The sequence below is a fragment of the Mobula birostris genome, chromosome 16 (assembly GCF_030028105.1).
Source record: "Mobula birostris isolate sMobBir1 chromosome 16, sMobBir1.hap1, whole genome shotgun sequence".
NCBI classification, from domain to species: domain Eukaryota; kingdom Metazoa; phylum Chordata; class Chondrichthyes; order Myliobatiformes; family Myliobatidae; genus Mobula; species Mobula birostris.
The window spans coordinates 15322071-15335771 of NC_092385.1; the positions used below are offsets into that span (position 1 = coordinate 15322071).

General features: G+C 43.3%; 1 protein-coding gene across 1 annotated transcript in view; it reads left to right on the forward strand.

The window, feature by feature from the left end:
- slc6a11b (solute carrier family 6 member 11b) overlaps positions 1 to 9747 on the forward strand; it is a 213863-nt gene extending 204116 nt beyond the window's left edge. The window contains exon 15 of the mRNA XM_072280326.1: positions 8685 to 9747. Coding sequence (XP_072136427.1) covers positions 8685 to 8843 — 159 coding nt within the window. The 3' untranslated portion in view covers positions 8844 to 9747. The remainder of the gene's footprint in view (positions 1 to 8684) is intronic.
- The last annotated feature ends 3954 nt before the right edge of the window (positions 9748 to 13701 follow it).

A 13701-nucleotide genomic window follows, 5' to 3' on the forward strand; every position in this document is an offset into this window, starting at 1 on the left:
TCCTGAAAGGAAAATCATGCCTGACTAATCTACTGCAAATTTTTGAGGAAATTACAAACAGGGTAGACAAAGGAGATGCAGTAGATGTGGTGTACTTGGATTTTCAGAAGGCCTTTGACAAGGTGCCGCACATGAAGCTGCTTAACAAGATAAGAGCTCATGGTATTACAGGGGAGTTACTAGTATGGGTGGAGCATTGGCTGATTGGCAGAAAACAAGGAGTGGGAATAAAAGGATCTTATTCTGGCTGGCTGCCGGTTACCAGTGGAGTTCCACAGGGATCGGCATTGGGAGCACTGCTTTTTACGATATATGTCAATGATTTGGACTATGGCATTAATAGATTTGTGGCTAAATTTGCCGATGATACAAAAATAGGTGGAGGAGCGGGTAGTGTTGAGGAAATAGAGAGCCTGCAGAGAGACTTAGATAGTTTAGGGGAATGGGCAAAGTGGCAAATGAAATACAATGTTGGAAAGTGTATGGTCAAGCACTTTGGTGGAAGAAATAAAGGGGCAGACTGTTATTTAGATGGAGAGAGAAGTCAAAATGCAGAGATGCAAAGGGACTTGCGAGTCCATTGCAGGATACCCTAAAGGTTAACCTCCAGGTTGAGTCAGTGGTGAAGAAGGCGAATGCAATGTTGGCATTCATTTCTAGAGGTATAGAATATAAGAGCGGGGATGTGAAGTTGAGGCTCTGTAAGGCACTCATGAGACCACACTTGGAGTATTGTGTGCAGTTTTGGGCTCCTATTTTAGAAGGGTTATACTGACTGTGGAGAGGGTTTAGAGAAGATTCACGAGAATGATTCCAGGAATGAAAGGGTTACCATATGAGGAACGTCTGGCAGCTCTTGGGCTGTATTCCCTAGATTTCAGAAGAATGAGGGGGGATAGAAGCATAGAAAACACACAGCACAATACAGGTCCTTCGGCCCACAAAGCTATGCCAAACATATCCCTATCTTAGAACTACCGAGGTTTACCCATAGCCCTCTATTTTTCTATGCTCCGTGTATCCATCTAGGAGTCTCTTAAAAGACCCTATCATTTCTGCCTCCACCACCGCCGCTAGCAGCCCATTCCACGCACTCACCACCCTCTGCGTAAAAAACTCTCCTCTGTACTTACTTCCAAGCACCTTAAAACTATGCCCTCTTGTGCTAGCCAATTCAGCCCTGGGGAAAAGCCTGTGACTATCCACATGATCAATGCCTCTCATTATCTTGTACACCTCTATCAAGTCACCTCTCATCCTCCGTCGCTGCAAGGAGAAAAGGCCGAGTTCACTCAAACTATTCTCAAAAGGCATGCTCCCCAATCCAGGCAACATCCTTGTAGATCTCCTCTGCACCCTTTCTATGGTTTCCACGTCCTTCCTATAGTGAGGCGACCAGAATTGAACACAGTACTCCAAGTGGTGTTTGACCAGGGTCCTATATAGCAGCAACATTACCTCTCGGCTCTTAAACTCAATCCCATGATTGATGAAGGCCAGTGCACCATTTGCCTTCTTAACCACAGAGTCAATCTGCATAGCAGCTTTGAGTGTCCTTTGGACTCGGACCCCAAGATCCGTCTGATCCTCCACACTGCCAAGAGTTTTACCATTAATACAATATTCTCCCATCATATTTGACCGAGCAAAATGAAACACCTCACACTTAACTGGGTTGAACTCCGTCTGCCACTTCTCAGCCCAGTTTTGCATCCTATCAATGTCCCATTGTAACCTCTGACAGCCCTCCACACTATCCACATCACCCCCAATCTTTGTGTCATCAGCAAATTTACTAACCCAACCCTCCATTTCCTCATTCAGGTCATTTATAAAAATCACAAAGAGTAGGATCTCATAGAAATATTCTGAATGTTAAAGGCTGAAACAGATTAGATATGGCAAAGTTATTTCCCATGATAGGGGACTCTAGGACTAGAGGGCATGACTTCAGAATTGAAGGATGTCCATTTAGAATGGAGATGTGGAGAAATTACTTTAGTCAGAGGCTGGTAAGTCTGGAATTTGTTGCCACAAACAGCTGTGGAGGCCAAGTCATTGGGTGCATTTAAGGCAGCGATAGATAGGTTCTTGATTAGCCAGGGCATCAAAGGGTATGGGGAGAAGGCAGGGGAATGGAAATGATTGGAGGAATTGGATCAGCCCATGACTGAATGGCGGCGCAGAATCGTTGGGCCGAAAGGCCTGTTTCTCTTTCTCTATCTTATGGTCTTTGGTCTTATAGTTCACTTTCCTGCCATACTAAATGGTCACATACTGGATCTTGAGAGCAAGAACTCTTCACTCTTCATTACTGCTTGTGCACCTGACCAGGTTTAAAGCTTTAGGTTTTAAAATTTCAAAGTAAATTGATTCTCAAATTACGTACTTGTTACAATTTACTATCTTGAGATTCATTTTCTTGTAGGCATTTACAGGAAGAAAAGAAATACAATATGATTTATGAAAAATTATGCATAAACATAATTTTTAAAATATTCCAGTGAGGGTAAGAATGGGATGATCTGGCAGATGAACGCATGGCTGAAGAGTTGGTACATGATGCACACTTTAAGGTTTTTGGATCATTGTTACCTCTTCTGGAGAAGCTATGACCTGTACAAAAAGGACAGGTTACAGCTGAACCCAAGGGGGACTGATATCCTTGCAAGCAGGTTTGCTAGAGGTGTTGAGAAGGGTTTAAACTAATTTGGCAGAGGGCTGGGACACAGAGTGATAGTGCTGAGGATGGGGCATTTGATATACAGTACAACTAGTTGCAATGTGTAGTGAGACTGTGAGGTAGATGATAGGACAAAATTGCAGCCAATAGGATGAATTAAAGTTTAACAGTGGGCCAAAATTGAAAAGAGTGGAAGTGATGCTGATGAGGCCTCTGTCAAGGTCGACCATGGATGATGCATCCTAGCTGTCTGGATACACAAGCCAGGGCAGTGCAATATGGAGAGCAAGCTGGTGCCCATGTGGCATGCTCCCCCTCTCCACGCATCGGATGAACCCAAAGGAACAGCAGAGACCAATCGAGCAGCATCGCAGGAGTTGCCAGTTAGCATTGAATTTAACTTAGGCACCCCGACTACGGATTTTACCCTCGTGGTTTACTCCCGAAGCTTTCCCCATGAGTGGATATAGCTGTGAGGCAGTGGAGGTTTGAGATCAGACTTTGCTTTCTTCTAGATGAGCTGCCAACCACAACTGACGAGCCCCATCTGCCCAATGTGACTGGTTTTAAGGCACCAGTAGCCTGCCTTCACCCCTTCTCCTGTCGGTAGAAATAGTTCCGCTGGGCTTAGTAGCTAAGCCACACGTGAAGGCTAGGAGCTGTACTTGGTGATCAGAGGCTATTTGAGTTGCAAGCCATTTAACAGGAGCATTTAATAGATAGTGGGAGCTTGTCCCCACTACCACTCCCAGCTATAGCAACCTTATGGAACTAAAGGGTGATGAATACAGGACTGAAGGTGTTATAGGCCAATTCACCTGACTTCAATGGTTGGTAAAATGTTGGAGCCATTAAATGGGCCAAAGTCAGCAAGGTTTCCTTAAAGGGAAAACTTGCCGGACAAATCTACTGGAATTCTTTGAGAAAATAACAGGCAGGATAGACAAAGGAGATTCACAGTGTGTTGTTTATTTGGATATTCAGAATTTATTGCTTGGGGATTGAATACCAAAGCAAAGATGTTATGTTTCACTTCTAAATGGCCTTTGGTTAAACTTCAACTCGAGAAGTTTTTTTTTGTAAGAAGGAATATGTTCGAAGATGTTTAGAGGAAAATTAATACCTGAAGTGGATGGATAATCTTGTGGCAAAAGGCAAGAGAGGCTCTGCTCACCTCCCCTCAATGCCCTCTCGATTGATATTTGATTTGACTGGATGACCTGAATTATAAGGAAAGATTCAATGGGTTGGGTCTTTATTCCCTGTAATGTTGAAGATTGAGAGTAGATTTGATCAAGGTATACAAAGTTATGAGGGGTATTGATAGGGCAAAGGCAGGCAGGTTTTTTTTTCACTGAGATTGGGTGAGACTACAACTAGAGGTCATGGGTTAAGGGTGAAAGATGAAATGTTATAAGGGGGACATCTTCACTCAGACGGTGGTGAGAGTGTGGAACAACCTGCTGGTGGAAGTGGTGGATACGAATTTGATTTCAAAAATTAAAAAAAATTTGGATAGGTACATGGATGGGAGGGGTATGAAGGGCTATGGTCCGAGTGCAGGTCATTGGGACTAGGGAGTGTAAATGGATCGCCATAGAATAGATGGGCCAAAGGGCCTGTTTCTGTGTGGTAGTGTTCTATGACTCTAGGACTATCTACCAAAAATGAGAATATGTGATATTCTGTGCAATTTGAATACAAATATAGTTAGTGTTAGATAGTTGACAGCCTTTTAGATGTAACCATGATTGGTTTGGTGAGAATGATGGACAGGTGACAACCTGGGACATCCCATAATCCCATCCATAAATTGAGACAAAGAGCATCAGTTCCAGTGCTCCCGGTGTGGCCTCCTGTACATCGGTGAGACCCAAGCTAGATTGGGAGACTGCTTCGGTGAGCACCTGTGCTCTGTCCGCCAGAAAAAGCCAGATCTCACAGTGCCCACCCATTTTAATTCCACTTCCTATTCCCATTCCGATATGTCTATCCATGGCCTCCTCCACTGTCATGATGAGGCCACACTTAGACTGGAGGAACAACACCTTATATTCCACTTGGGTAGCCTCCAACCTAATGGCGTGAATATTGATTTCCCAAACTTCCGGTAATGCCCCCCCCCCCTCCAACATTTCCTATCCCCTATTCCCTCTCTCACCTCATCTCCTTGTCCACCCATTGCCTCTCTCTGGTGCTCCACCCCCTCTTCTTTCTTCCATAACCTTCTGTCTCCTTCACCAATCAACTTCCCAATTTTTTAGTTCATCTCTCCCCCTTCAGGTTTCACCTATCACCTGGTGTTTCTCTCTCCCCTCCCTCCATCTTTTAAACCTACTCCTCAGCGTTTTTCTCTCCAGTCCTGCCGAAGGGTTTCAGCCCGAAACATCAACTGTACTCTTTTCCATAGATGCTTGCCTGGCCGGCTGAGTTCCTCCAGCATTTTCTGTGTGTTGCTTGGATTTCCAGGATCTGCAGATTTTCTCTTGTTTGTGAAAGCATCAGTTGTTAGAATTGTCCCAGTTGTCTCCATTGTCGACATCTCTACATGCATTATCTGTCTGATGCCTGGTCCATTCACACCATGTTTGCTTTCTGTTGATGGCTGCTCTTTATCATCTGATTGACTCTACACCAGGGGTTCTCAACCTTTTTATATGCCATGGATCCCTACCATTAACGAGGGGTCCCAGATTGGCAACCCCGACTCTTCATGTATTTACCATCATTAAGCTGGCATTTGCTTATCTGCTCCAGCGTTCACTCATAGAGTTTGACTTCCTCCCTGTGACCACGTTCTGTAGCTTTCCTCCAGGTTTTCCGGTTTCCTCCTACTTTTCACTTGGTAGATCAGTGGTCCCCAACCACCGGGCCACGGACCGGTACCGGGCCGCAAAGCATGTGCTACCGGCCCGCGAAGAAACAATATGATTTGGCGATATGAGTCAGCTGCACCTTTCCTCATTCCCTGTCATACCCACTGTTGATTTTGAACGCACGCGAGGTCATTACACACGCGTCATCCGTGTCAGCGCAGGAAGAAGAGCAACTCCTCGAGCTTGCAAATGACGGCGGGCTGAAAAGTATGTTTGACATAACATCTCTGCTGGCATTCCGGATCAAAGTCAAGGCTAAATATCCCGAGATAGCCATGAAAGCACTGAAAACGTTGCTTCCATTTCCAACATATCTCTGCGAAGCAGGGTTTTCTGCAATGAATGCAACGAAAACTAAATTGCGGAATAGACTGGACGTAAGGAACCCCCTTCGAGTATCGCTGTCTCCCATCACCCCTCGATAGGACCGTCTTGTTACAAGAAAACAAGCCCAGGGCTCCCACTGATTCAGCGATATTGGTGTGTTGCAGTATGTTCATACATATATGTGTTTTACATGTTCATACGAGGAAAATATGTGCTGTGTGTTTAATATCCAAACGTTACTTAAAATGTTATGATGCTATTGACTTATAAGTGACTTATAATTGACTTATCACTATATTCATGCAAGGAAAATATGCGCTGTGTGTTTCATATTACATTTGTTAGATAAACCCTTTTAGAAACGAAACTGACTGTATTAGCCACTTATAAGTGACTTATAGTTGATTTATCACCTATATTCTGGTCGTGATTAACACCCCCCACCCCCTGCAAAGGTTGCCAACTGTCCCGTATTAGCCAGGATATCCTGTATATTGGGCTAAATTGCTTTGTCCCATACGGGACCGCCCTTGTCCCGTATTTCCCCCGCTAAGCTAGAGCGTCCCTATGAAACCTTTCGTGCCGAAATGGCGTAAAGCGAAGAAGCATTTACCATTAATTCATATGGGAAAAATTTTTGAGCGTTCCCAGACCCAAAAAATAACCTACCAAATCATACCAAATAACACATAAAACCGAAAATAACACTAACATATAGTAAAAGCAGGAATGATATGATAAATAACCTATTTAAAGTAGAAATAATTTACATACAGTGTACTTTCACTGAGCAGAATCGCCAAAAACGATCTGTAGAAAAAAATCAGCACGTACACGCATACGCACACAGGTGCCCGCGCAAGGCTTCATGGTAGTCTTTCTCGGGGTGAACACAGTGAGAAAGTTGGCAACCCTACACCCCCCGCCCCCCCAGGTCAGCTGGCCGGTCCGCAAGAATATTGTCGATATTAAACCAGTCCGTGGTGCAAAAAAGGTTGGGGACCCCTGTGGTAGATTATTTGGCCACTGAAAATTGTCCCCAGAATTTAGGTGAGTGGTAGTTTCTTGGAAAGATCAATAGGAATGTGTGCAGAATAAAATGTGATTAGTGAAGGAATGAATCTCGGGTAGGGTTGTATGTGGTGACATAAATGTACTTTGATAATAAATTTACTTTGAACTTTGATTAGTGTAAGTGGCACTCGATGGTTAGCACAGATTCAAATGGGCAGAAGGTCCTGCTTCCTGAGGTATTACTATGTGACTGTGCAACTCTTAACACATCAATGTTCCTTCATCTCAGTGTGTCTGTATGTATAAAACAGTCTACTCCACAGACGCCCTGCAAGAGGACCATAACGTTGTTGTAGTTTGGAGGCTTGCATGCCTCAATGACTCAGAGAGCTACAGCTACAGAGGCTGGAGTCGGGGATTTACGTTTTGGCTCTTTATCGGTTCACCAGTGCCAAGCAGGCCAAAGGGTAGAGGTCAGACTAAGAGTGTTCCACTGCCCAGGTTCAGGGATTTAGCTCAGGGCGAACAACCCAGACTGGTAAAGCAAAACTGTTACAGAAACAACAGTGATGAACCCTTCTACATCCGAGTGCGCCAATATTCCTGAGTCTCCACCCGGAACTTGCATGACTGACAGTAGTGAAAATCGAGCCACTGGCATGATGAAGGAAGCCCTGAACACTGCCAGAAATGGAAGACCTTCATTGCTGCCCTTAATGACAGTGGCATAATGGGTAGTAGTGAGACTCCACAGTAGCAGCCCACTTCGGTAGTAACACCTTGTTTCAGTGCAGCTGTCAGCATAGTTGATAGTGATCCCTGGTTCTGCAGTTGTAATCTTATTTATTGTGGCTGATGTAATGTCAATGAGGTTTACTATGGTAATGAAAAGGATTAAAGACCGCAGTCTTCTTATTAATAGTCCCTAGTGCCTCCCCTTCTAAACTATAGCTGCAGACTGGATGTTCTCTGTGCTCCTAACACTCTGGGCTAATTCTGCTGCCTTGTACATAAAAGCATGTCGTCAAGGTCAGTGCCTCGATGAAAGCCGGAAGGTGCTTTGTTGGGCCACGTATGAAAGGGTGAAAGTACATCCAACCTGCAGAAATGAGAACCTTTATACACAGAATGACCGTTCAGCTTGTTCCGCAACCTAACCCCACCTTCTCAAGCCCTAAAAAGGAAGCTGTCTAAATTGACTTGTGTGGGCTTCGGCAGTGAAGACTCACCAGCCCTGAAAATCCTGCTTGGTGTTCAGTCAAGAGCCTTGCTGTCCGCTTGCTGACATTATTGCTGTATTTGTCCGCCAGTACGTACTCTGGTGTCATACATTGAGTCTTTTCAATACGTCCCTCGTTGCTAGGAATCAAATGTTGACTTTGTTTCTTGTTTTCACATAAAGGAGAAAATGAGCAGGCAAATGATGATGAGGGGCATTGATCGTGTGGATAGTCAGAGGCTTTTTCCCAGGGCTGAAATGGCTGCTACAAGAGGGCACAGGTTTAAGGTGCTTGGGAGTAGATACAGAGGAGATATCAGGGGTAAGTTTTTTTACACAGGGAGTGCTGAGTGTGTGGAATAGGCTGCCGGCAATGGGTCTTTTAAGAGACTTTTGGATAGGTACATGGAGCTTTGAAAAATAGAGGGCTATGGGTAACCCTAGTAATTTCTAAGGTAGGAACATGTTGGGCACAACTTTGTGGACCGAAGGACCTGTATTATGCTGTAGGTTTTCCATGTTTCTAAATCTCCTCTTAATAGCATCATATTTCAAACTCTTTCAGAAAATTAAGAAGCTTACCACACCCAGTCCCAACATGCGACGGAAAGGAGTGAAAATATCAGATATGGATGTGTGCTGCAGCACAATCAGTGCCTGTGATGGCAAACTTAAAGGTGATGGGAACATTCCTACCATCACGGAGAAAGAGACACACTTCTGAACAAATCCCTCAGTCTGTTTTGTAAAACAACAGCAAAAACAAAATGCTGTCACTTAATTATAGAGGCCTGCTTGTTTTGCACAAACTTTATTATTAACTTGTTAATTCAAAATTAAGCATTATATACTTGTTTAAAAAGTGACTTTTTAATGATTATATAAATAACTGAATATATATATAGTGCTTGATATTAGAGAGCTCATGCAATAATGTGACACTGGTAAATGTTCTATAGGAAGGTTAGTGTGCAATCAATACATAATGTAATGTAAAACTTTTATAATTGGAACTCTTTTTCATTATGGAAGGCACAGTTTTTAATGGACAATTTTGCTCATCTGTAAGTTCGTTAAAGACCATTCCAAGTCACAGTGCATGTTTGTGGAGTCATCAAGCCTTCCTATCTATGTCCACAAGGGTAGGTACAACAAAGGTTTCTGATGTTAAGGAGAAAAATTAAATAAACTTCCTGAGTTGTAACTTCTGAATTATTTTTGATGGAATTTTGTTATTTAAGGGCTTTTAAATCGACAATATTTCTATGGGTATGACTTTCCTCTGTATATTTTCCCTAACCAAAGCCCCATAAACATACATATATGATTGGTGTGGTCCAAAATGTTCTATTAGTAAAGTGCTCTGCTTGTAAATGTATGCTATGGACATAAAATAACCCATTACTGATATTTTTTACAACTTTCCTACATTTGTTATTATCTGGGACAAATATTCAAGAAATTGTGGGGGAAACCGTTATTTTTAGTTTCTGTGTAAAAGAAAAAAAATACTTGGTACATAGTAAGGCCAAGTAATCTGCCCTTTTTAAAGGGATCTGCAACAGTAGATGTGGTGCCACGTTTCACACACTGGAGAGTCTTGTGGCACAAGGTTCTGTCTGCTTACTCATCATTTTTAAAGATAAATAAAGTTATGGATTTACTTCACGGCTGCCTGTTACTTTTTTTTGCAGTGAAAAGCAAAAATAAAGATGCTTTCTCTTGGTATTCCAAGCATCCAACAGGTTAGGAGTGCTTCTTGTCCGGCATTCTAGGGAGGTGATCCTGATGTTGAACGGCAACTTCCCTCCACCCTCCCCGCAGACTGGCTACCATTGCTGTAATGGGTTACTAGACCAGACAAGATAATTCACCCACATCTGTAAACCTGTAGACGCTGAGCATCCAAAGCAACACACACAAAATGCTGGAGGAACTCAGTAGGCCAGAGAGCATCTACGGAAAAGAGTGGAGAGTTGACGTTTTGGGCCGAGCCCCTACATCAGGACTGGAAAGGAAGGGGAGAAGGAGTCAGAGGAAGAAGGTTGGGGGGGGGGAGGGGAGGAAGAAGCACAAGGTGGCAGGTGATCGGTAAAACCAGGAGGAGGTTGGTGAAGTAAACAGCTGGGATGAAAGAGATAAAGGGTTGGAGAAGTGAGAATCTGATAGGAGAGGACAGAAGACTATGGGAGAAAGGGAAGGGAGAGGAGCACCAGAGGGAGTTGATGGGCAGATAGGATGAGAGGGAAATAAGAAGGATGAAGGGGGTGGGGTGGATAGATCAAGTACTGGAGTTCGCGAAATCAGCGTTTTTGCCATCAGCTTGGAGGTTACCCAACAGAGTATAAGGTGTTGCTCCTCCAACCTGAGTATGGCCACATCGCAGCAGTAGAGGGTGCCGTGGACTGACAAGGCAGAATGTGATTGGGAAGTAGAATTGAAATGGATGGTCACCAGGAAATCTTGCTTTGTGTGGTGGATGGAGCAAAGGTGGTTGACGAAGCGGTCTCCCAATTTATGTCGGGTCTCACCGATATCTCACTCATTTTCCAATATCCTCTCCAGAAGCTCATATTCACCGCTGCTTTTCAAAGTAATGCTTAAAAAATCTAAATTAAAAAACAAAATGCTGGAAAAGCTCAGGGAGTCAGGCAGCATCTGAGGAGTTAATGTTTTAATCAATGGTCTTTCTTCATAACTTCCTGATATTTGGCCGTGGAGCAGAGGTGCCATTTAGAAGCCTTCAGCTGATCTGATTTTCTCTAAAGAGGTGAGTGAAGGCCAACTTTCAATAAATGATTAACTTCTAATTCATGGAGCATATATGATCAGTATATTTTGAAATTAGGAGTGTGCATTATGAGTAAATCAATCATTGTAATCTGGGATTTTGATAATGTCCATAGGAATGGGGAGAAAAATAAAAAGTACTGAGAATATGCAACCAGTTTCAGTGAAAATTTTGCAAAAAGAAACACTACACCTGTTTCTCTTTTTATACATCTTGTCTAAGTTTCTCAACATGTTTCAGTTTTTATTTCAGATTTACAGTATCTGTAGTATTTTGCTTTTACAGAGGAATAAATTATATGGTCAGTCAACAGCTCATTTCAATTCCAACTATGGCACAACTTGGAGCAACGCACGCAAAAAGTGCTAGAGGAAATAGCAGGCCAGGCAGTATCTACGGAAAAGAGTAAACAGTTGAGGTTTCAGGCTGAGACCCTACTTCAGGCCTGGAAAGGAAGGGGAGAAAACATGTGCATAATTTGTAACTTAAACCAATTAACTTGTGCCCTTTTCCTTGTGCTCTTTCCCAATTTTTTTTTCTTGTTGCTTCTCTATCACATCCATTTCTACAGTAAGGTGGACTGAAATAAGCAGTTTTGGATAAAGGCAATCCAGAACTAGCACAATGAAGGTCCCGAAAATTGGAATTCATTTGGGAAGTAGGTAACAAAAAAAGGCACGAGGTATCATCTCAGAGTCCAGCAGAGCTAATTGGATTGAGGGGATGAAGTCTTAGAATAACAGTGTCCCTTGACACTAATAGAATTTCACAACTAATGAGTAAGCCTGACCAACTTCATAGAAGGTTTTCAAAACGATTTTAGCAATCTTATTTGAAAGTCAGAAGAACTGCTGATGTGGGAATCCTGAAGTAAAAATAATGCTTGAAACACTCAGCATATCAGGCGGCATCTGTGGAAAGAGAAACACACTTAATATCTCAGATTGAAGACAGTTTGTTTTCAGTATTTTCTATTTACACAACAACCTTATTTTACTATCCTAATACACTGAATCTAATGAGCTATGCTGCCTGTATTTTGTCTACTTTCCACATAACCATGAAGGGTAAGTAGGGCAAAAGGGAAATGTCAGAAATTACAATACTTGAGGAACGAGAACAGCATAGGAGCTAAGGTACATCTGTGGAGGTATTTGGGCGATTAGCTCTTGAGCCTGTTCTGCCACCTAACAAAATCATGGCTGATTTGTAAGCTAATTTCAGAAGCCACATATTCCCTGAATCCTTTAAGAGCTTTGGAGAACATCTGTGAAACTCATTTAAATTTAACTGTTGCGGTATCCATGTTTGTTTACAGAGATGAATTCTAAATTTTTACCATCCCTTGGGTGTAAAACTGTTTCCTTAGCTGCAGTCTAAGTACCTCAACCAGCACAGTATCAGCTCGCACAAACTCTGCTCCCCACTGTCCAGTGACCAAAAGCCAAAGGGAAAGGGAATGAATGGAAGTGCTATCCAACTGCACCGGACTGTAGAACTATTAGACACAGGAACTCTGTATCAGTTAATCCCAGCAGCACCCGCAAATTATAAATCTCAGTGCAAGCCACAGTGTGCCCTTTGTGAAAAGGAGTAAGAGAGCTAATCCCACACAATTGCTTACTCTGGAGAGGGAGACTGCTGGGAGTTACTAGTAGCTTAGCAAGGGCCAATAAAAAGAATGAGGTGCAAGCAGAGTGGCCAGTGTTAGAGTGGTCAGGCTTGGGCAAGAACAAGCAGATGCATGGCAGATGCAGTTTAATGTGGATAAATGTGAGGTTATCCACTTTGATGGCAAGAACAGGAAGGCAGATTACTATCTGAATGGTGTCAAGTTAGGAAAAGGGGAAGTACAATGAGATCTAGGTGTCCTTGTTCATCAGTCACCGAAAGTAAGCATGCAGGTACAGCAAGCAGTGAAGAAAGCTAATTGCATGCTGGCCTTCATAACAAATGGAATTGAGTATAGGAGCAAAGAGGTCCTTCTGCAGCTGTACAGGTCCCTGGTGAGACCACACCTGGAGTACTGTGTGCAGTTTTGGTCTCCAAATTTGAGGAAGGACATTCTAGCTATTGAGGGAGTGCAGCGTAGGTTCACGAGGTTAATTCCCAGGATGGCGGGACTGTCATATGTTGAAAGATTGGAGCGACTGGGGTTGTATACACTGGAATTCAGAAGGATGAGAGGGGATCTGATTGAAACATGTAAGATTATTAAGGGATTGGACAGGCTAGAGGCAGGAAACATGTTCTCGATGTTGGGGGAGTCCAGAATCAGAGGTTACAGTTTAAGAATAAGGGGTAGACAATTTAGAATGGAGTTGAGGAAAAACTTTTTCACAGAGGGTTGTGGTTCTGTGGAATGCTCTGCCTCAGAAGGCAGTGGAGGCCAATTCTCTGGATTCTTTCAAAAAATAGTTAGATAGAGCTCTTAGAGATAGCGGAGTGAAGGAATATGGGGAGAAGGTAGGAAAAGGGTACTGATTGTGGATGATCAGCCATGATCACAGTGAATGGTGGTGCTGGCTCGAAGGGCTGAATGGCCTATTCCTGCACCTATTGTCTATTGTCATAGGCAAGAATTTCAGCTTGAGAAGTTAAGGGCAGAACAATTATAGGCAGGATGGTAGTTCAGGCAGTGGAGTGCTCCTCCTGTGAGATGTGGGATGTCAGGGGCCCTTACAATCTCTCTGATGACTACATCTGCAGGAAGTGCATCCAACTGCAACTCCTGACTGACAAGGACAAGGTACTGGAGCTGGACGTACGCGGGATCATCTGGGGGGCTGAG